This window comes from Pristis pectinata, chromosome 27 (genome assembly GCF_009764475.1).
Source record: "Pristis pectinata isolate sPriPec2 chromosome 27, sPriPec2.1.pri, whole genome shotgun sequence".
Classification (NCBI taxonomy): Eukaryota; Metazoa; Chordata; class Chondrichthyes; order Rhinopristiformes; family Pristidae; genus Pristis; species Pristis pectinata.
The window spans coordinates 7,245,190-7,268,183 of NC_067431.1; the positions used below are offsets into that span (position 1 = coordinate 7,245,190).

At 41.3% G+C, this 22,994-nt stretch overlaps 1 protein-coding gene across 7 annotated transcripts in view; it reads left to right on the plus strand.

Annotated features, from left to right (window-relative positions):
• pknox2 (pbx/knotted 1 homeobox 2) overlaps positions 1-22,994 on the plus strand; it is a 381,361-nt gene that overhangs the window by 215,704 nt on the left and 142,663 nt on the right. For all 7 annotated transcript variants that reach the window (XM_052039855.1, XM_052039854.1, XM_052039850.1 and 4 more), the window contains one exon: positions 20,932-21,040. In XM_052039855.1, coding sequence (XP_051895815.1) covers positions 20,954-21,040 — 87 coding nt within the window. In that variant the 5' untranslated portion in view covers positions 20,932-20,953. The remainder of the gene's footprint in view (positions 1-20,931; positions 21,041-22,994) is intronic.

Below are 22,994 nucleotides of genomic sequence, written 5' to 3' on the forward strand. Positions count from 1 at the left end.
GATGAAGCAGCTGAAGATAGTTGGCTTTAGGATACTGCCCTGAGGAACTCCCGCAGTGATGTTTAAGGGCTGAGGTTGTATGTTATCAGCCACAACTGTATTCCTTTTTGTGAGGTATGAATCCAATATTACAAGCAACAAAGGTGCTGGCTCCTTTGTTTGTAATAAGTATAAATGAGTTGGATGAGAATGTAGGTTGTATGATTAGTAAGTTTGCTGACCACAGAAAAATTGGTGGGGTAGATAGCAAAGAAGGGTTATCTTTGGGTACATCAGTATGTAGATCAGCTGGAAACCTGGGATGTGTGGTGGCAGATGGGATTTAATCCAGACAAGTGTGAGGTAATGCACTTTGGGAAGTCAAATTCTGGTAGGGTATATAGAGCAAATGGCAGGGATCTTAGGAGCATTAATTTACAGAGAGACCTTGGGGTCCAGGTCCATAGCTCTTTGAAAGTGATGATACAGGCAGGTAGGGTAGTGAAAAAAGCATTTGATATGCTTGTCTTCATAGGCTGAGGAATTGAGTGTAAGAGCTGGGACTTCATGTTGCAGCTGAACAAAACATTGGTTTGACTACACTTAGAGTATTGTGTACAGTTCTGGTTGCTACACTATAGGAAGGATGTGACAACATTAGGGAGAGTGCAGAAGAGATTCTCCAGGCTGTTGTCTGAAATGGAGGGTTGCAGTTATAAGGAAAGATTGGATGGGCTGGGTTTATTTTAACTGGAACATAGAAAGCTAAGGGGTACCCTTAGAGAGGTTTCTGAAATTATAAGGGGCATAGTTAGGATAGTTGGTCAGAACCTTTTTCCCAGGGCAGGGGAGTCTAGAATTAGAGGGCACAGGTTTAAGGTAAGACAGGAGAAATTTAAAGGAGAACTGAGTGGTAGGTTTCTCACACAGAGGATGGTGGATGTCTGGAACAGGCTGCCAGAGGAGGTGATGGAGGTAAATACTTTTACAACGTTTAAGAGGCATTTGGACAGGTAATTGGATAGGAAAGGTGTAGAGGGGAATGGGCCTAATGTGGGCAAATGGAATTGGTGTGGATAGGCATCATGGTCAGCATGGATGAAGTAGGCCGAAGGGACTTGTTTGTGATTCTATGAATTGGAGTGCTTTCCCCTTGATGCCCGTTGCCTTCAGTTTTACCAGGGCTCCATGTTTGGTCAAATGTTGCCTTGATGTCATTGCCACCTCACCTCTAAAGTTAGCTCTTGGTCCAGTCTGGGCATTAATAATCAGGTATTTGGTAAGTAGGAGCAGCCTGGTGGTCCTGTTGACAAATCCCTTCTATCACTTTGCTAATGATTGAGAATGGATTGATTGGGCAATAATGAGTCATTTCGGATTTATCCTGCTCCTTGTGAATGTGTTTTTCTTGAATATGTCATTGTTCCTTTATCTCTGTGTCTCCCCCTCATCCTCCTATTTCTACTTTTTGTTTCAAGTGCATATCCACTGGTGTCTCACTGTCAACATAACATCAAAACTGAGGCTACTTTTGTGACGTTCCATTTGCCTCCAGATTTTAACCACAGTAAATATCTTGGATTATCAATTTCTTTCCACTCGTACTCCCCATTGCACCTCACTTTTCTTATATCTTAACATTAAGCTACTAGGATGGCTATCCCAGTAACATATCAACAGAATCCATTTTTTCCTTGACCTCTCTTTTCTTGAAAACAATATTTCGTTTGCAATCTGCCTTCTCTCTCAAGTCTTTGAACGTTTGTCAGCTCCCAGACCTAAAGTCAGTTTCCTCACAATTGCATAGCCTCCCATCATGTTTTGATCCCCATTACCCAACATAAACATGTTAATCCAGATCTCTGCTGTTCGCATACTAACGCAAAGCAAACATCACCCATCAGCCCCGTCCTTGCTCGCATGCATTGGCTCCCGGTTCACCAAAGCCACAGTTTCAAAATTCTCATCCTTGATTTGAAGCTCCTCATTGCCTTCTGTAATCCCCTCTAACCCACTGAGAGCTCTATGCTTTTCCAATTCCAAGACCTGAATCACTTCAATACTGGTAGATGTGTCTTCAGCTGTCAAGAACTGAACTCTGGTATTCCCTTACAAACCTTTCTACTTCATTCTCCAAGACAACCTCCATTTTTGACTATGGCTCAGTGCCACCTTTTGATTGATAATACTCCTGAGGAACACCTTAGAACTTATAGTTACTTTAAAGATGCTATATAAATGATGATGGTTGGTGTTATTAAGCAGACGGTAGCAGTGGCAGCTGAAAGAGGTTAATGAAAACTTGTCAATCACAACTGAGCTATCTAGAGGAAGTGTAAATGGAAGGAGATAAATGAGGACAGGGAAGAGCAACAAAAACATTGCTAGAACAGGGAGATACAGAACACTGCAGTTGCAGCAAATCCAAGCTGAATGAGAGCCCTGGAAATACTGCCTGTGTTGTTCACTCTCCCTTATTCTCCTACCCTATCACAAACTTTCCCTTCTGTTCCAGCTTTTCCTCGTTCTAGTGAAAGGTCCTCGACCTGAAGTGTTTACTCTCTTCACCAATGCTGCCTGATCTGCTGAGCATTTTCTAATTTCGTTTCTTGACCTACTCATTGGATGTGAGGTTTTGCTCACTCATGTCCTGTGTAGCATTATAACGCCACTAATAACAATTAGCATAAAGTTATATTGGAGCCAACACAGTGTTTCCTGTTGCTTTTATTGGCTGTGCTTTTGAGAGCTTGAGACAACAATGTCTTGTTATGTTAATCACCTCATGGCACTCTGGGACAGAGCTAACATTGAGCCACAGACTACTGCAAGCTACATGGGTCTGTGTATAGTGCTCGTGGTATGTCGGGGGGGGGGGCGGCGGTGGTGGGGGTGGTATCTCTTCGTAATGATGAAGGATTTGAGTGAATTTTAACTCCTTTGTGCTTGTGCCTCCTTTTCAGCAAGAGAGAAACCTATAACATAATCGGTTTATAGAAGCAGGATCACAGACATTCTGAAGTGTCCATGAGTTTAATCCTAAAGAGGCTGCAAATTCCCACTTCACTGCCTTTGTGGAATCTCATGGATCAGTTTTCCCTTAACATTCATGACTCATTATTGGGAGCTCCACTGAACAACATGTGCACTAGACCTATTAAAGGATTTTTCAGCATCTACCCATGGGTTTCAAGATTTTGCACACATTATTTTATTTAAATTAGCTCATCCTGTGTGCATTTCTGATATTTGACCTGCCCAGTCCTAATGTAGATTTAATTGATTCTCCTTTCTTCCCAGAAAATTGATTCCCCCTAATGAGAATTGAAAAGAAAGTCAGTCCAGCTGGTTGCAGCTGTTGGGTCAGAGATCATGAAGTCACCAAATTGATTTAGACAGGAAGCACTTAGACCCATGACGGAAGGAAGTAAAGATGTATGTGATTTTTCATTTCAAATTAGTTTAGTGCTAAGGTAATATTCAGCATAAATTCATACTTACAGGAGCAGCAGAAAGGTGTCATGTCTACTAGTTTTATGAGATATGCACAGTATGTATTCCTCTGTTAAATAGTTTTGGTTGGAATAAATAAGGGAATTGAGCAAAGTCAGCATGAATTTATAAAAAGGAAATCATGTTTGGTGCTTTCTTTTAGGTTGTAACTAACAAAATAGATAAGGGTGAACCAGTGGATGTAGTAAATTTGGACTCAGAAGGTAAGGCCAATATGGTGTCAAATAAAAGGTTATTAAAGACGGACAGGCTACGTGGAATTGAGGATAAAGTAAACTGGAGTGGATTGATTAATGAACAGAAAAGGCAGAATAGAATCATTTTTAAGTGGGGAGGTTGCAACTCATGAGGTGCTGTAGGGATTGGTGCTGGGATCAAGCCATTCACAATCTACATCAATGACTTGATGAGGATCCTGATGTAATATATTCAAATTTACCGACGACACAAAGCAGGCTGTCAGTGTGAGTGGTGAGGAGTGTGAGAGAAGCTTCAGGGCATATATACAGACCACGTAAGTGGGCAAGGGAGTAGTAAATGGAAAATAGTGTGGGAAAAATTGTAACGCCATCCACAAAATATAGAAAAGCAAGTACATGGGCTCCCTTGGTTACGAATGACCTGACTCACAGAAATCTAACTACATAAATTCTCCCATACATTTTTAAATCATTTTTCAATCTGGTAATAATAATAACAACATATTTCATAGTACTGGATACAGTATATATTCCATTAGTTTAATTATGGATAGTGTTAGGGTGATTATTCAATGACGTTAAAGAATTATAACAAATGTATGTAGAGTGATACAATATGGGTTACTATAGAAAATGGATACGTCTGACTTAAGGAGAAATCAGCTTACAGACAATTCTCGGGAACAGAACCCTTACATAATTCAGGGACTACCTGTTATCCTTAAATGATTAGGTTCTTTTTTAAATGATGTTGGTGTTCAAAGGGACCTGTGTGTCCTTGTACATAACTCTCAGAAATTTAGCAGCTACAGTGAACAATTATAAAGACAAATTTTATTGGCCTTTATTGGAAGAGGATTTAATTACAAGAACTGTGATACTGCAGTTTTGTAGCACTATTATGAGACCCACCTGGTGTTCAGACCTGGTCTCCTGACCCAAGGGAAGACATACCAGTAATAGAAGGTGTACAAGGAAAGTTCACCAGATTGATTGGTGAGATGGAGGTGGGATTGGGGGGCGAGGGCGGGGTGGTGGGAATGGAATTGTCTTATAAGGAGAAATTAAACAGACTAGTTCTACAATCTCTCAAGTTTGGAAGAATGAAAGGTGAACTTGTTGAAACTTACAAAACTTTAACAGGGTTTGTTGCAGGAAAATGTTTCCCCGGGTTGGTATGCACTAGAACTTGTAATTACATTCTCAAAATATGGGTCTGCCATTCGGGACAGAGATGTAATGATTTTTTTTCATCCAGAGGGGGTCAATTTTACGAATTTTTACCTAAAAGACTGTGGAGACTCAGTTGTTGAGCATGTTTAAAATGGTGATTGCTAGATTTTTTGCCTATACCAGGATAGGCAATGAGATAAATGTCAATGACTTGAAGAGATACCAGGTTAGGCAATGAGAAAAACTGTCTCGGTGAAGGAGATCCACTGCACAGGAGAGAGAGCCATTGTGCTGGGGTGGTGAGTCCAGACATATGTACCTGGCAGGAGGTAGCATTGGAGCTGAACATTTTGGCTAGAGATATGGATGGTTCTTGAGTGCGTCTCTTGTACTATAGCTGGGATGTTTCCTAGCCTTTGTTGTATCTTATGCACTTCCTGATAGCATGTGCAGTGAATGGAATTAGCTGAAGAGTGTTTTCTCTGATGGTGGTGATCTTGGGAGGAATATGAGGTGGAATATCCATTCGGTACTTCTGGTTGAACATGGTTGTAAATACTTCAAGCCTTGTCTTTAGCACACGTGTGCTTGGCCACACCACTGTTGAGGTGGAGATGTTCTTGGAGCCTTCTCCCATTAGTTGCAGAATTACCAACCAGCAGTCAAGACTTGATGTGACAGGACTCCAGGGCTTTGATATGATCTCTTGGTTATGGGATTGCTGGATTTCTCTGTTTAGCGCACGTGTTGTCCTATGGTGCAGCTTCACCACTTTGGCCCATTAAGTTTAGGTGCGCCCGGTCCTGCACCTACTACGCTCTTTTGTACTTCTCTTTGAACCAGGGTTCATCATCAACTTTATTGTAACAAGAAAGAGGAATATGCCAGCTGTAAGGTCACAGATTGTGGTGGTACACATTTTTGCTGCTCCTTGTGGTCCACTGTGCCTCATGGATGCCCAGTTTTGAAATGTCAGATTTGTAAAAGTCAAAGTCAAGTCTATTGTCATTAGCACAAGTTCATGTGTGCACAGGTGCAATGAAAAACTTACTTGCAGCAGCATCACAGGCACATTGCATCAGATACACAACATTCACAAGAAATCTATCCCATTTACAAGAGTCTATTCACAAGAGTCTATCCCATTTAAATGTCATCGTGAAGATGGGACTTTATCTCCACGAGGTCAGTGAGGTGACGGACAGTTGTACCTGTCACAGGTTGATTAGAGAAGACGAGGTCATGGGTTTATCCTTCATGTTGGTTCCCTCACTTCCTGCAGCAAACCTAGTCTGGCAACTATGTTCTGCAGGATTCGCCAACATGGTCAATGGTCATGTTACCAAATCAGGGCATTGAAATGTCCCACCCAGAGAATATGCTGTACCTCTTCCAAATTCAGTGTGGAGGAGCACTGAGTCATCAGCTGAAGGAGGGAGATCGGTGTTATTCAGGAGGGGGTTTCCTCGCCTGTGTTTGACCTGATGCCATGAAACTTCATCAGTTCTGTAGTCAATCATGAGCATTCCAAGGGCTACTCCCTCTTGCCCTTAAACCACTGCACTACGTCCCTCTGGAATGTCTGTCCTGACAGTGGAACAAGATATAGCCAGGGATTGTGATGGAGGAGTCTGGCACATTGTAAGTGTGACCATGTCAGGTTGTGTTTGACCAGTCTGTGGGTCCCAATTTAGACACCCAGAATCCAAATGTTTTTGCAAGGTCAACTGGCTAGCAGCATGACCGAATTTAGTACTGAGGTCAATGCACAGTAATCCATCAATTTTATCCTTTCTGTTTTAACATAGTGGTTATAATTTACGAAGATACCACTGGGACTGGGGGGTTTTGAGTTATAAGGCTAGGCTGGATAGGTGAGGACTTTTTTCCCTGGAGCATAGCAGGCTGAGGGGTGACCTTATTGAGGTTTATAAAATCACGAGGGACATAGATAATATGAATAGCCACAGTCTTTTCCCCAGGATAGGGGAGTCCAAAACTAGAGGCCATACACTTAAGGTGAGAGGGGAAAGATTTTAAAAGGGACCTGAGGGGCAAGTTTATCTCACAGAGAGCAGTGTATATATTGGAACAAACTGGCAAAGGAAGTGGTAGAGGCAGGTACAATTAGGACATTTAAAAGACATTTGGACGGGTACGTGAATTGGACAGGTTTAGAGGGATATGGGCCAACTGCAGGCAAATGGGACTAGTTCAGGTAGACAACTTGGTCGGCCTGGATGAGTTGGGCCAAGGGGCCTGTTTATCGTGCTGTATAGCTCTGACTCCATAACTGAGTGGCTTGGTGGGTCATTTCAGAGGGCAGTGAAGGATCGGCCTTGTTACTGTCAGTAGTTTTTTTGGGAAAACTTTGGGAGGCAGGTAAGGGTTAACCATGCCGGTGTGTCTGGAGTTACATATAGGCCACACTGGGTAAGGATGGCAGATTTTCTTCTCTAGGGGACGTACGTGAACCTGAATGTGTTTTTAGAACAATCCTGCAGTGTCACAGTTACTAATATTGAAGCTAACGTTTTTCAATTTTATTTCATTATTTGAATTTATATTTCCTAGGTACTATAGTGGGATTTGAAACTCATCTATAAATCTATGATCCAGAATTTTAGCTGCGAGTCTAATAATCTAACACTGCTGTGCTCTGGGAAGTAGCTGGTTGAATTTCTGGAGCAGTGTTGCTGGAACTATCTGTTTTGCATTGAAGTAAACGACACTAAGTGATAGACTTAATGTGTCTGTAATCTATTGCAGTCTCTTTGCTTCCTCCTTACAGCTCTCTTTCCTACCTAGCTTGGTATTGCCAATGAACTTGGATATTTCACACTCTCTCTATTCTGTGTTATACAAAGTGTGTGGGAATTCTTGGTCGTTGTACTTTCAAAGGTCATAGATTCTCATCTAACCTTTCCACTCGGTTATCAAAGCAGCTTATTGTGATTTAGTAGATGTTTTGGACAAGTCTGCTTTCATTCAGCACCATTATGGTTGCCATCTTTATTTTATTTTACATACTGCCCATGTTGATTCCAGACGTTTAGCCAAAGCTTGGAGAAACAGTTTTGATCTCCATGGAAGATCATTTTTCTTTCCCTAAACTGCAAATATAGATGCAAGGATAATAGGTACAAAATGTTGCTGCTCCATTAAAGAAAAATGGACGGACATCAATGATAGAAGAAAAACAAAAAGAAGTTGTTGTTCTGCAGGAGCTTTCATGACCACGCACCCCAACAGGGCTTCAGACCCAATGAATTAGTGTTAAAGTGTGGTTACTGTTGGAGTATAAGAGACTGTGAGCCAGAAAAGCAAAAAATTGGCAAATATTAAGTAAAAAAATGAGAATCCACAGTGGGATTTGGATGGATGGGAAATGTCCACGGTATAAACAGCTGCTTTTGGCGAGAAGGCATTGCCTGGAATCATGGGGAAAAGGTCAAGACCCTTGTCCCTGGAGCAAGCCAATGGCTATGATGAGATGGATGGCTTTGCCATTTTATTTTCTGTTTCATAATCCTTGTCACCAAAGAGCTACTAAGTGAAACCTTATGGGATGTTTCTGTACAGTAATTCAATTCTCCCAAACCTAATCTCCCCTTATAGTGATTGTTCTTTCAAAAGTAATCTAAAATTAATATAAACCATAGGATGTCAGTCTGCTTTGAACATGTTCTGTGATGCTAAATAAATCTGAGTTGCTTTTCTTTGCTTTTTTTTCTCACCCTCACTCTGGTATGCATTTAGCTTCTCTCCTTCCCTTGCTCTCCATGTCTGCCTTGTGTGCTCAATCCCTAACCCCCACCCCAACCCCACCCCCAATCATCTCCTCACCTGCTTCCCACTCTAAGAGCCTAAAGGTAAAGAAATTGTATTTTACTAATCTGGTTTTTCGCCATAAGATGTAGATCTGCTGGCCTGTGCTGGAGGCGATGCATTGTTTTGGAGGAGTTGAGTGGGTTAGCATACTCTTCTGGGAGCACTTAAAAAGTTGTCAATGGCAAAGTGATGAGGGAAGGAGTTAAACTGCTCCTTTTAGCAGCATTGGAGGAATTCTGTATATGAGAGAGCTTTTCTTCTTTGCTTTGCAGTCTATTTCTTAATAACTTGATGCAGTTCTTGCTCCTGCACTGAGACTTATCAGCCTGTCAGCTCTGCAGAAGAAATCTCCACGTGTCCAACAGAAGTAGTCCTCTGTTGTTACTTGTGCCTCTTACTGTTCTGTCCAGACTGGTGGCCAAAAAATGTGAAGTTGTGTGGTTGTATTGGGCTTGGACCTTGGGAGAGTACTGTATTTGTGTCTTCTGGCTGCCTGCTAAAGATTCCTGCTCAGGGAAGAGTAGAGTTTCATGAAGGACTGTAGGGAGAGCAGACTTTTTCTGTTTTGGAACTTCTAGGAAGAATGACCTCTGGGTCGGTCATTCCTTCATTTCTGCATGTCAGCAGAATGTACTGATTATTTGTCTTGCAAGCAACTAATGAAAAATGGAGCTACTTTTTTCCCCATTAAATTCCTTTGGGGAATTGGCACTATACTTGCAGAAGATTAATTAGCAGGACTCTGGGAAACGTGCAAGCAAGTAGAATTGTTTGCCAAGCTCTTTCACGTCCAGGCAGGGCTGAATGGTCTCCTGTGCTGTGTGATTCCTTTAGTCAGTGTAGCTTAACAAATGATGATGATTCTGATTTTTGACTTTAGGGAAGCCTGATTTGTTTTCCGGGTTGTTTGTGTCATACTCTCTCTGCACTAAGTACCAGCTGTGTGGTTAGACTCCCCATACCTGTGAATGCAGCCTCTTTAAAAAAAAGAGCAATGAGTAGATTTGGGATAAATGTGCATTGAATTGCCAAGGTATAGAAGTCTATGGACCAATATGGGTAAATGGGACTGATAGTGCTAAGTATAGTGGTAGGTGTTGACATGGTGGGTTGAAAGACCTGTTTCTGTGTTGTATGACCCTGTGATCCTCTTACGTGGAGGGACATCTCCACTCAGTCCTCTGTAGTGACATGGCAGATGTGAGATCCACAAGCATGGAGTAATGGAATTGTTATCTCACAGAGAGCAGCTTGATCCTGAGATAGCTGCTGGAGCTTTTACTTTATTCATTCATGGGATGTGGGTTTCACAAGGCCAACATTTATTGTCTGTTATTAACTACTCTCGAAATCAGTGGTGAGCTACTTCAGTCTGTCCGGTGAAGATATTCCCACAATGCTCTTAGGTGGGGAGACCCAGTAATAACTCAGTGACAGTGGACAAATGGCAGGATAGTGTGTTACCTGGGAGGAATTTGCAGGTAGTAACGTTGCCATGGACCTGCTGCCCTGTCCTGAGTGGTAGAGATGAGAGCTTTGGGAGGTGCTGTTAAAGTAATGGTTGTAGATTGCTGGAGTGCATTTTGTAGGCAGCAGAAACTGCACCCATGATGTGCCGGTGGTAGGAGGAGTGACTGTTTAAGGTAATGGATTGGGGTCCAACTGTACAGTCATAGTTTGTTTCATGCACCTTTGATCCTTGTTTAGCGACGACACCAATTATAAAAGAAGAAAGCAATGCGATGTTCTTTCAATGACTCGATATACACATTAAATAAGGAGAAATTTATTATTGTGATAATATTTTATGGTCAGTAGGATGATATACTGCAAGAATTTAGAATCATCGAGTGGTACAGCACAGAAATGGGCCTTGTCCATCATGTCCATGCAGACCTTTTTCACCCATCTGTGCTAATTTCATTTGCCTGCATTAGGTCTGTATCCTTCTATGCCTTGCCTATTTAAGTGTCTGTTTAAATGCCTTTTCAATGTAGTGATGGTATCTGATTCCACCACTTCCCTTTGGCAGAGTGCTCCAGATATCAACCACTCCCCCTGTTTTTAAAAAAAACTCACCCCTCAAATGCCTTTAAAACCCATTCCTTTCAACTTAAACCTGTGCCGTTTTGTTTGTGATATAGTTATATGGGTTGGCTTAGACTTCATGTGAGGGCCACCATACCACATCAATATTATGTGCTTAGTTTGGCACAGCCACTAAGGTCACCTTGCTGCCCAAGATAAACTTGAAGGCAAGGGAAAGAGTCTGCATGGTGGCAGCTCCTCACACAATGTAACTGAGGCACATGAGTGGATCAGATCAGGCCTTGCCCACAGAAATCCTCTTGGGGGGTGGGGACTTGACTGAACACATGCCCTCAGTTTTGCCATCGGTCAAAGCATTCCAAGTTTTGGCAATAGAGTCCTACAGCACGGAACAGAAACAGGCCCTTCAGCCCAACTTGTCCATGCTGACCAAGATTCCCATCTAAACTAATTCCATTTGTTCATGTTTGGCCCTTATCCCTCTAAACTTTTCCTATCCATGTACCTGTCCAAGTGCCAATGTTCTATTAAAAATGAAATAAACTATTAAAATTAAATGTTATTTAATTTAATAATATATAAACACCACTTTACATTTAAATAATTAAAAATAATACTGTTAGGATAAAAACTTTTCCAATGTAACATTCTTGCTTTTCTCTTCATTGTAAAATCCCAATTTAAATGAATGAGCTAATGAATCCTGCATAAGTAGCGGAGAAACTCAGCAAGCTGTCACTCTGTTGTTAGACTCCATGCAGAGTCCAGCAATAGAATGCAGCCTGGAGCTCAACCAGCAAGTTCAAGACTTCACTTCTGCTCATGACACTCTTGCTGACGCTTACAGGAGTAAGTCCCGGCAGGTCTGTCCATAACTGTCGACGAAATCCAGCCAAATCCAGACCGACAGTTCAGATACCAGCAGGTGTTGTCAGAAGCATTACTAAAATTCGTAACTCCCATCATGGTAATAATATTCAGGCATTCTTCCAGGAGACCTCTGGATTTATCTAATCCAAGCATCATGTTATTTCCTGGACCATTATATGTTGAAGTGCATGTGCTTTTGATTGGGAGTCATTGCTTCAGAAGTACAGATGATTGCAATGATCACAAACATATATCCCTCGGGGGCTCGCTCTGATTTCTGCCTTGTGTGTCTTTTAGTCTTTTTCTTGTTGCTCCATTTTCTGTTCAAGTGTATTTATTTTCTCCAGTATGATTGCCTCCAAATCCTCCCCACAAAAATACCTTATCAAATTTGGAACACCCCTTGGACACCTTCCAGCATCTCATCCCGTTAGGGAAGTGAATGTCAAGCAACTGTTCAAATGATGGGTCACTACGCTTACCTAACATGCCCATGTGAACTTTGACCAACTGAGTTCATGCTTTAGCAGTAAGAGATAGAAACCCAGAGGTCCTAAAGCTAATAGTTGTTACAGGGCAGGCATGGTAGTGTAGCAGTTAGTGTAACGCTATTACAGCGCCAGCGACCCGGGTTCAATTCCGGCTGCTGTCTGTAAGGAGTTTGTATGTTCTCCCCGTGACTGTGTGGGTTTCCTCCCACATTCTAAAGACGTATGGGTTAGGAAGTTGTGGGCATGCTATGTTGGTGCCAGAAGTGTGGCAACACTTTTGGGCTGCCCCCAGAACACTACACAAAAAGGTGCATTCCACTGAGTGTTTCGATGTACATGTGACTAATAAAGAAATCTTATCTTATCTTATCTTGGCAGAAATTAGCTAAATGAATAAACCCAGAATATTTCTGGTCTCTGAATCTCAGTCACCCAGAGTGATCACTACCTGAGATGTTGTGTTTCATTTCTATTTATTGCTGATATCTACAATTTAATACTTTGAAAATCCACCTTCAATTGCTTTTTACTTGTTTGCCTTCAACCAATGACCCCATTGCTGATTGTAGTTGCTTTACTAGCTAGCTCAGCCCAGATCATTTTATCTATGAAGCTGTTGTGCCCCACCATTTATAGTTCAGTGGTTTTAGTGGAGGTTTTTAAGTATCACAAAGGGAAATGAGATCGTCTTTAAGACCTGAAAAACCTAAGAAGGGAGGGTGACACTTCTCTTTGGTGGGTTTATTTATGCCAATCTAGGGACGAGTTGCCCAGACCATCTTTAGGTGCTCAAAGATGAGTGGTTATCTATCCTATATATGCTTCCTGTGCAGTGAAAGAACGCAGGTCAAATTTTTGGATTGAGAAGTTGCAGAAGCGCAGATAGTGCATTTGCAGAAAGCAAATGAATGGGAGCTTTAGCACAGCGTCACTGTATGACATTTCTGTACCAGCACTGGTACCTACAGCACACTGAGAAGCATTGACCAGTGAGGCTCAACACCATAATGAAGATGGGCCATTTGCTAAGGTTCATCTGCAGCCACAATAAACTTGGGCAGCAGTACCAACAGTAGCATTTAAGGTAACCCCTGCTGTCGAGCTCTACACGTACAGTATGCAAGGTAACTAGTACTGGCAACAAAGCTAATGGAATTTGCTAGCTTGTGTGATGTAACCGAAGTTGTCTTCATAAAACCAGTGATTCAATTAGTTATAGGACAAGACAGCTTAACTCCTAGTGACCAACCTACTTCTATGGACAATTATTGACATCAACATCACCATCATAGTTACCACATTGCATAAATGTGAACAACTTCCATTCTTTCAATATGCAGATTGTGTCCAAAATCTCATTGTGCATGTATATGCACCCTGATATAAAGCACCTCAAATAAAATCATCATTTTGCAGTATGACTGAGTTGTTTGAAGAGCATAGTCTGATAGAAGCTAACTTCTTGAAGGTCAGTGATAACTGCTGCTCCTGTACAATATACAGAATTGATTGTAATATTAGCAACTCAGTTTTTTTTGAGTTAAAAAGGACCAGATGTGGTCAGTGATGAACACTGTCAGCTCACCGTTAACGTTGGAAAAAGAAAATAAACTTGCCTCAGGTAGTCCTCAGTGGGAACTTGAGAGAATTACTGTGGTCTGCTGCATATGTAGCTTCCTGTCGTTGAAGTCATGACTTGCCGGTGCTATTTTTGAATTTGCATCAGATGGTTATGGGTCCCAATTGGACTCCTTCAATACATGGCCTTTAGCTCATAGCCTAAGGTGATACCCTAATACAATACTGAGGGAGTGTTACACTCCTGAGTTTCTACTGAAATGTTCATCCACAAAAGAGACCATGGCACTACTCAAGTGAGATTAGAGAACTGTTGCCGTAATCAATCTCTATGCCTGAATTAAACCAAGCAAAAATAGTTTATCTGGTTATTTTCTTACTTTTGAGAGCTTACTATATCATTATTTCTAATGAGCTTGTACAGTTGACATCTCACTTGGCTGGCAACATCTTATGTGCACTCGGTTACTATGTTTCCAATGACTGGAGTTCATAAGTTCTTTATTGACTACAGTGTTGGGATGTTCTGAGGATGTGTTATATAAATAGAAATGTATTCTTTCTACCTGCTTGAGAAATGTATGTATGGGCTGTGGTGAAGGTACAGATGGGTCAACTCTGCTGTATGAACACTGTCATCAGGCTTTTTAAACGCGGTTTCACAGCTGCATCTAATTTTGCCCTTGCAGAGCTCACGTAGATGCTTCTAGCAGGGGTCGTTGTGTTATTTTCTCCTTCCTATCCAAACATCTTGAAGTTAATCGTATTGCCACCACCCAGGCTGTGATCAGCCAGCTCAACACAGGAACTGATCCTGGGATCTCCCTGATCTATTTTGGTTCAATATGAAGCCATTGCAGTATATCAGAGAACAATAAGGGCTACTCACCTCATTTGTTTGACATTTTTATTGTTTTTTTTCTCGGTAATGGGAGCTATAAACAGCATGGAATTTTATAAAGTATGTGTCAAGCCTGCAATGCGATGTGATAAATGGTTCCACTGATAGGGATGAATAGGTAGCTCAGGAAGGATGGAGGCACTGATCGTTCTTTGGTAAGCTTCATAACTGGAAACTGGCATTTTTTGCATCTGTTTTTTCAAATGGTTAAAAGTGACAATTATTTGAATCAGTTTAATGCACCTCTTCAATGTTAAAAGGAGTAAGGTATAGATCAGAAGCTGTGATCAGTGTAGGATGCACAGATTCTGAGAGAGCAGTAAACTGGAGTTCTGAAGCAACAGTGCAATGAGTGTCCATTTATGAACTGATCTGCCGTTAACTTTACTGAAACAAGAACCAGATTGCATTCTGACATGAAAGAATATTGTGGTGTGAGGATGGATATTTGAATGTTGTAGCTAGAACTCAGAATCTTATAGTGGCTTTCTGTAGATTGCCTATGGTGGGGTTGAGGGCAAGGGAGAACACAGTGAAGATCTTTGAAAGGAGCCACTGACCCAACTTCTGAGATGTGGCAGTGGGATTCTTTTCATCATTTCCGAATGTAATTCTGCTTTCAATCCAGAGGATCTCGCTGATGCCAGTGGCTCTAAAGGCGAGTCTTTGAATCCTTACTTTATGTGTAGTTGATGCTCTGAGGCCTGCCAAGTACTCAAGTGGGAGCTTGTGTGTGAGGAAGACATGGAGCACTTCACGTCAGATCTTCAAACATCCTGAGGCTTAGAAGCAGTTTTAATTTCCTTTCATAAGGCTTTTGAATTGGCATTTTGGGAAACCCTCCTGTAAATGCTGAACATTCTGGGACAACATGGTTAAGCATTCAATTTTAACTCTTACCTCTTTCAGGACAAATTTGGGATTAAAAAGGACATGCTCTGATTTTCAAGATTGATAAATGGTGTTGGCAGGAAGCTGCCTTGAGATCTCAGTTTTTCATCAAATTTATTAAGGATGCAAATGAAAGATTCAGGTTGTATATCCAAACCTAAATTTGATACTGTGTAGATAGTAGCAAGAAATTGAAGAAACAGAGCCAGATGCTAAAACTGTTGCAGACAGAGTTCAATGTGTGGAAGTGTCCAGTGATCCACAGATCCAGGAGACAAATCAAAATATTTTCTTAATGTTGAGGGACCAGGAACTGTGGAGGAGCAAAGGAATTAGATACTCGTGTACACAAATCATAAGAAGGTAGTACTAAGTTGCAGAAAATTTGCATGCAAGAGAGCAAACAGATTGTTGGCTCTTCTCTCCACAGCGCTGGAATGTAAAATAAGGAAGTGAAGTTTGTTTCTCAGTGCCTTGGTCAGATTCCAGCCTGTAGTTTCCTGCTTTGTGTCTCCCCCATTTCTTGAATAGTGGAATTACACTTACAGTTTTCCGATCTTCTGGGACTTCTCCAGAATCCAGGGAATTTTGGTACATTACAACCAATGTGTTCGCCATCTCTGCAGCCACTTCCTTCAGGACCCTAGGACGGAGGCCATTGGTTCCATCAGACTTGTTGGCCTCAGTATGACTATATCAGGAATAGTCCGTACCTTGAGTACCACACCTCGATTGCAATATGTTCCCCTTGAAGGGGATACAGCAGAGATTCATCAGAATGTTGACAGACAGTGCTAAAGGGTTAGATGACAAGATTCTCATTTTTCTGTATTTCCTTATTCCATAGATGGAGGCCATTCTGTCTATCAAGACTATGCCAGCTCACAGAGCAATCCAACTTCCCCACTAATTTTATCTGTAACCTTTTCTCCCCACATTCCCATCAACTCCTCCTCCACCGCCTCCCCCCCACAGCTCCCCCCACCCCCAAGACTCTACAACCCACTTACACTTGGGGCAGTTTACAGCTGCCACTTAACCGACTGATCCAAACGAGATTGGGACATGGGAGGAAACCAGAGCACCCGGAAGGAATTTTACCCAGGGAGAACATCCAAACTCGACGTAGACAGCACAGGACACAGAGGTCAGGGCTGAACCCAGGCTGCTGGTGCTGTGAAGCAGCAACGCAAGTAGCAGTGCTAATGTGGCATCCACTGCCCCATTTTCTTCAATTTATAACTTTGTGGACAGAGTCTCTTAGTAATGGAGAGTGTAGATGCTGGGACAGTTGAGAATTTCTGGACAATTGATAGATTTTCGTTAGGTCACGAGTATTCACTCCCTTTAGGGGTGGAATTAAGTGGGATTGATGCGGCTGATCGCTTTAAATTGACACGTCTGTGATGGCATGTCACTTTAAAGCTGATCCTTTGCATCTGGCACAGGAAACTTAGTATTGGTTGGCCAGATAACCAGACTTAATAACGTAGTCTGGCTGTGAAAACAATGTAATTCTGTGTCCTGATAAATAGCATGGATCTGGTTGCAAGACTGCAAGAGGCTTGCCGATGTGTGATATTTAATGGTCCATGGTTTCCACTGGATTAAAATCGAATATTATCCCTGCCCATTCGAGAGGTCCTTAAGCCTTGGTTCTTGTCAACCCCTGTTCCTCACCTTACTGGATTGGGTAAATGGGCTAAGTGGAGAAGAGAGTTCAAAGAACCAGTTGCTTCAAAAGAGTTCCTTGAAAGTAAAGAAGAATAATATCAGAGAAGGGCAAAATATAAATACAATTGGAATTGTCACTGATATTTTCCACAGTGATTGGCCCGGTGACATTGATTAACTGGGTTTGTGTGCAAAGTACAGGCACTTGATTGAAGAAGAGTAGCTGGCACAAGTGAAAGGCACTAAACCCCGATATCAGTCAAGAATTTGCAGGAAGAACAAGTAAAAGCATACTGCAGTGTGAGTACAGTATTCAGATTTCCTCTGAGTGTTACTCAGAGTAATACAAACAGAAAATGCTTGAAACACTCAGCAGGTCAGAGCAAAGGGCCTTGGATCTGAAACATCGTTAGTTTCTCTTTCCACAGGTGTTGCCTGACCCACTGATTGTTTCTAGCATTTTCTGTTGTTATTTCAGATTTCCAGCATCTGCAATTTTTTGATTTTCATTTTCTGTTACCAAAGTAATCTTGCTTAGATTGAGAAGTTGCTGGGAAGTCTGACTAATGAAGTAATGCTGTGCATAAGTATCTTTGCACTGTCTCACAGAGCCATGAAAATTAATTTTACTTTCATCACTTCATTTTCCTGAAAGTGATTCTCATTGGTCAGGTGCAGCTTGGGACTTTTTTTTAATGTTTTCACCTGTGAGCAGTGAGTAAGCTTTACCAGTGGGAACCTCACTTGACAGACTGGCAATTGGGCACAGAGGATTTCAAGCCTGAATTATGATCTTTCCAAATTATTAATTTTTGTGAAATGAATATTGAAGTGGGTGAACTGCCCTGAGTGTCTGATCTACCATCCGGTCAAGTGAGACTCCACATTTGGTCCAAAGACCAGCATTTATTGTCCATCCCTACTTGCTCCTGGAAATGAATGGTTGGCGAGCTCAATTGGATTGAACCTTGTTGGTAGGTCTGGAGTTGAATATAAACCGGACCAGGTAAGACTATTAGTTTTCCTCACCTGGAAAATATTACTGAGCCTGGTGCACTTTCATAGCAATCTCATAGTTTCACTGATACTGACTCTGTATTTCAAATGTATTAACTTACCTGAATTTAATTACCCCCAGATGCTATGGTAGGATTCATACTCATGTATCTGGATCAATAATCCAGCCTTGAGCTACTGCTGCAGTAACTAACCACTATGCTACTGTATTTCTTAACAAAAGCCTTTGGGCAAGGTCACTAACAAACACAAACTACTTGACTCCTTGACTTATTAAAAGTATTTCACATTGCTAATATTAAACATTCCCATCATGGTCCTACTCAGCTGGTTTTATACCCTTGAGTTTTTCTGCTCCAGTTCCAAAATGGTCCTTCTGCCTATATTGTCCTCTGGACCCTCAGTGTAACCTTTCAGTCAATACACCCTTATTCCTTGAAACCCTTTCCCTGTCACTCTCCTGCCCTTCCTTCTTTCTTTCCCCAGCCCTTCCTATCTCAAAGTCAGAGCTGGACCTCAGGAGTGAAACCAGAAATGACTTCTTCACCTAAAGACTCGCAGAGAGTCAAAGCTAATGGCCTGTGAATTCTGGAGTGGTTGAAGTTTCCATGGCTGATATTGATAGATTATAGGGTACAAAGGTTTTTCAACCAGGTGTGGTGTGGTCAATGGTATTAAAATACATATTAACCTTGATCTAATAGAATCGCAGAACTAGCTCGAGACTTCTCTTATAATATTTTTCTCTCTTATTCAGTGTTTTTCAGCCCTCCTCCTTTCATTATGTGTTTTCAGAATGGAAGTTAACGATTAATGATTCCTCTTTTTGAATTGCTAAACCTCAAGCTCTCCTCAGAAAGTTGTATTTTCAATAGGCATGTATGTGGATCAACCTCCTAATATTAGCCCCATTATATTAATAACAAAATAGATTATATGGTTCCAATGCAAAATAAAGATGCTTCTGAAACCATTTTTGCAAACTAGGCCAACAGTGTTGGACAATCATGAACAATAAATCGAGGAGCCAAGAAGTTTGTGTTTGTTAGTGACTTTGCCCAAAGGCTTATGTTAAGGAATACAGGAGTACAGTGGTTAGTTACTGCAGCAGTAGCTCAAGGCTGAACTATTGATCCAGATACATGAGTATGAATCCTAAAAAACCAGCTGGAATAATTAAGTTCAGGTAATTTAGTAAATTTGGAATGGAGCACCAGTATTTGTGAAACCATCAGATTGCCATGAAGGAGACACAAGATTCTGCAGTTGCTGGAATCTGGAGCAATGCACAAAGTGCTGGAGGAACTCAGTGGGTCAGGCAGCATCTGTGGAGGGAAATGGACAGTGGTTGTTTTGGGTCAAGAGCCTTCATCGGGACTGAAAGGAAGAGAGGAGATAGCCAGTATAAAAAGGTGGAGGGCAAGGGTGGAGCAAGAGCTGCCAAGTGATAGGTGGATCCAGGTGAGCGGGTGTGGGTGGGGAGGGGTGGGTGTTAGGCAGATGAGGGAAGGGGGAGAGTGGGAATGATGTCAGGAGCTGGGAGGTGATGGGCGAAAGTGACAATGGGCTGAAGATGATGGAATCTGATAGGAGGAGGTGGAGCATGGATTGCCATGAGTGACTATTTGGTTCAGTAGTACATATATGGTATCCTTAATTGGCCGGGCCTATATGTGACTCCAGACCTATGAACTAGGTTGGGTCTTAATGAGCTAGCTAGCCTTTCATTTCCAGGAGCAATCAGGGATGGACAATAAATACTGGCCCTGCTAAGTCAGTGAGCTCCACAGATTGCAGACCTTTTTTTTAAGGAGTGTGATAGCTAAGGGCTGTTGCCTGACAGGGATTTGGTTTAGATTGGTTTTGTCCTGCTGCTATGCCCAGATTTGCCAATGAGGAGAAGCTGCAGGAGCATATAAACAGTCCATCAAGAAGTTGTACTTTAATTACACAAGTCCGATCTCCAGTTGATGTGAGGAAACTGGAGAAACTTTTTAAAAAATGATCAGTAACTACCATTGAACACTGGGTCACCTTGCAGGAACTGTCTCTGTGATTTACTGCAGTTTTTTGACATTATTTATGTATACATTAGTCTTCATTGATTTCTCCTTCCTGACAACTTATTTTGGTGACCACTAGCCAATTCTGTTTTTAGGGTGGTGGTGGTGGGAGGATCAGGAGACTGGTGTTGATCTCTCCCTCTCCCTCTCCCTCCCTCACCCCCTCCCTCCATCACCCCCACTCCGTCTCCCACTCCCTCACTCACTCCCACTCTCCCTTACCTTCCTCCACTCTTCCCCCCCCCCCCCCCGTTGTGTTCCCCCTTTCCTTACACCCTGCTCTTGCATCATCTCCCCTCTACCTCACTATGGCCCTTTTGTATCAGTACCAAGTGCACAGTGCACTTACCTGAGGTCCTGCTATTTTGATTCCTGCCTGCTGTTTTCTCCTTCCCCCTAATTTCATTTTATACTGGTCTAAGCATTTTTAGTAAATCTGAAACAGCCTGCCCATTCCTTCAGTCTTCTGACCAGCACATTAACGCAGTTTTGTAAACTACATATGTGATCTAGTTGTTATTGGCAGTTCTGAATGTCCTTGTAATGGTAAACTAAGATAAATCTTACTTCTACTTCAAGTTGCTCTTGGAATTGGAGCTTCAATGCCATTAGCTGGCTAAGCATATTTTTTTTCTTCTGTACACTCTCATGTCTATGTACTAAGCAGCTGTAAAAACCATTTTTATTTATTGTTTCCCTAGGTTCTAGATGTGAAGCAATCCCATGATGCAACATGCATCCCCTGCATCATCACTGACCATGATGGCAACCCAGAGTGTGCCCCCTCCAACGTACCAAGAAAGCCAACAGGTGGGTCTGAAGTAAATGAAGACTGACTGTGCAGTCTGTAAGGTTTCACCCTGAGAATACTTTATGGAATTCTGAGAATGAGATCCCTGAAATTAATTTTAAAATTGGATCTCATCCACATACTTTTTTAGTATTGTCATACGGATGTGGGAGAATAGCAGAAAAGTTTGCTGGTTCCATGCTGTATGAAAGTTAATAGTTTGCAGTACAGGTAGCTGTAGTAGTTCCAAGGGTGAGGTTTCTTTGTTTGCTATTCAGTGGAATTTTAGTCACTGAAAAAATAATGTTGTAAGATATTCCAAGGCCTTGTTAACAGTTCAAAGCTGTCTTGCTCTCTTGCTCTCTCTCTCTCCTCTGTTTTCTTTTTCAGTAAATTGCACTGCATGCAATGAAATGGCATTTAATATGTAAAAGCCTTCAAGCATTGAAAACTTAAAGAAGGTCCTTCTGATGTAGAAGCATAGAAATAGACCATTGGACCTACTGTCTATTTATCTTTCCCCACAAAAGAGACTCAGTATATTCTGTTCATTCCTCTTTATAGCCCAGATTTTATTAAAGCAGAATTCATCTTTTTAAAAGAAATCAGCATGGAAGAGTCTTGTAACATTCCTTTACTTATTTTTGATCCCTTAAATGTCTCCTCTTTTACTATTCTGCCAATATCACATTTTAATCCCGTGTAATCTTGAAGATCAAGAATTAGCAAACATTTTATGCTTGAATATAGAATTTTGTGAATTAGAAATGATTATGTTCATAAACGTGTAGAATCGAATGAATGGGGTATGGTTTGCTTAATAGTAAATGGATATAAGTTAGGGTAGTCGGGTCAGATATGATTGAGGGAATTAGAGAGGGCAACTGGTTTGGTCCATTGGTTTGCATAGTGAGGCACAGTGAATTGCAATAACTTCTGAAAAGGGAAACAAGTTTCAGTTTGCTGCACGGACATTAAATATTGCAGCTACAGACATTAACAGAATTATGGTGATACAAAGTGAAGATGAACTAACATTAATTTGATACAGATTTTAAAACAATGTATGTGGCACATTGGTAGTTTGTTCTTAAAATGATTTAAATGTCAATATATTGGAAAAAAATAATTTATTTCCTTTATTAACTTTCATATTTGCAAAGTAGAAATTAAAAATTATCTTTTTAATTTGCAATGTTCAAGTTTCTGAAAGTGTAGGGAATTGCTTCAGGAATGTTCAGTAGTTCTTTATTATCAGGGATCCAAATAGATATCCAGGGAAAGAGCTTTTGTGATGATTGCAAATGCTTTGTGAAGATTGTAATCGAGTGTTTGTATTCCTCTAAACTCTTCTAGATAGTCTCACTTGACTAGTAAACATGAAAGTGCCTGCATCATCAACCACTTAGCCCATTTTGCAATGGTTTTCATTTTGCTTGTGGCTCACTTTGGACAATCCAAAGTGTTTTGTGTAAGATGTTGTGTCTTCTACTTTTAGATGAAAGCTCTTTAGAAACAGCAACTCCTTCTGGTAATTAGTTTAGTCTTGTCACATATACTGAGATACAGTGCCAAAACCTTTGTTTGCATGCCATCCAGACAGATCATTCCGCACATAAATATATCGGAATACATAAGTACAAAAGGAAAACAAAACAGAATACAAAATATAGTGTTCCAGTTACAGGGAAAGTGCAGTGCAGGTAGACAAAGATTGTATGGTGCCACTGTTGCTTAATTAATTCAAATATGACAACCAGTACGTAAGAACACATTTGCAATATGAATTGTGCAGTCCACCATTTTAGGATGGACATTAGCAGCTCAAGAGCTAATCCCTGCCATAATCATCCAAAATAGGAAGGTCATCATATGGAATGCTTATTTGATGACATTTCTTCAACATTAGAGCTCCATTCTCATGGCTACTGTCCTGTTATAACGGAGCTACTTGCAGGTTAGTTGCTGATAGGT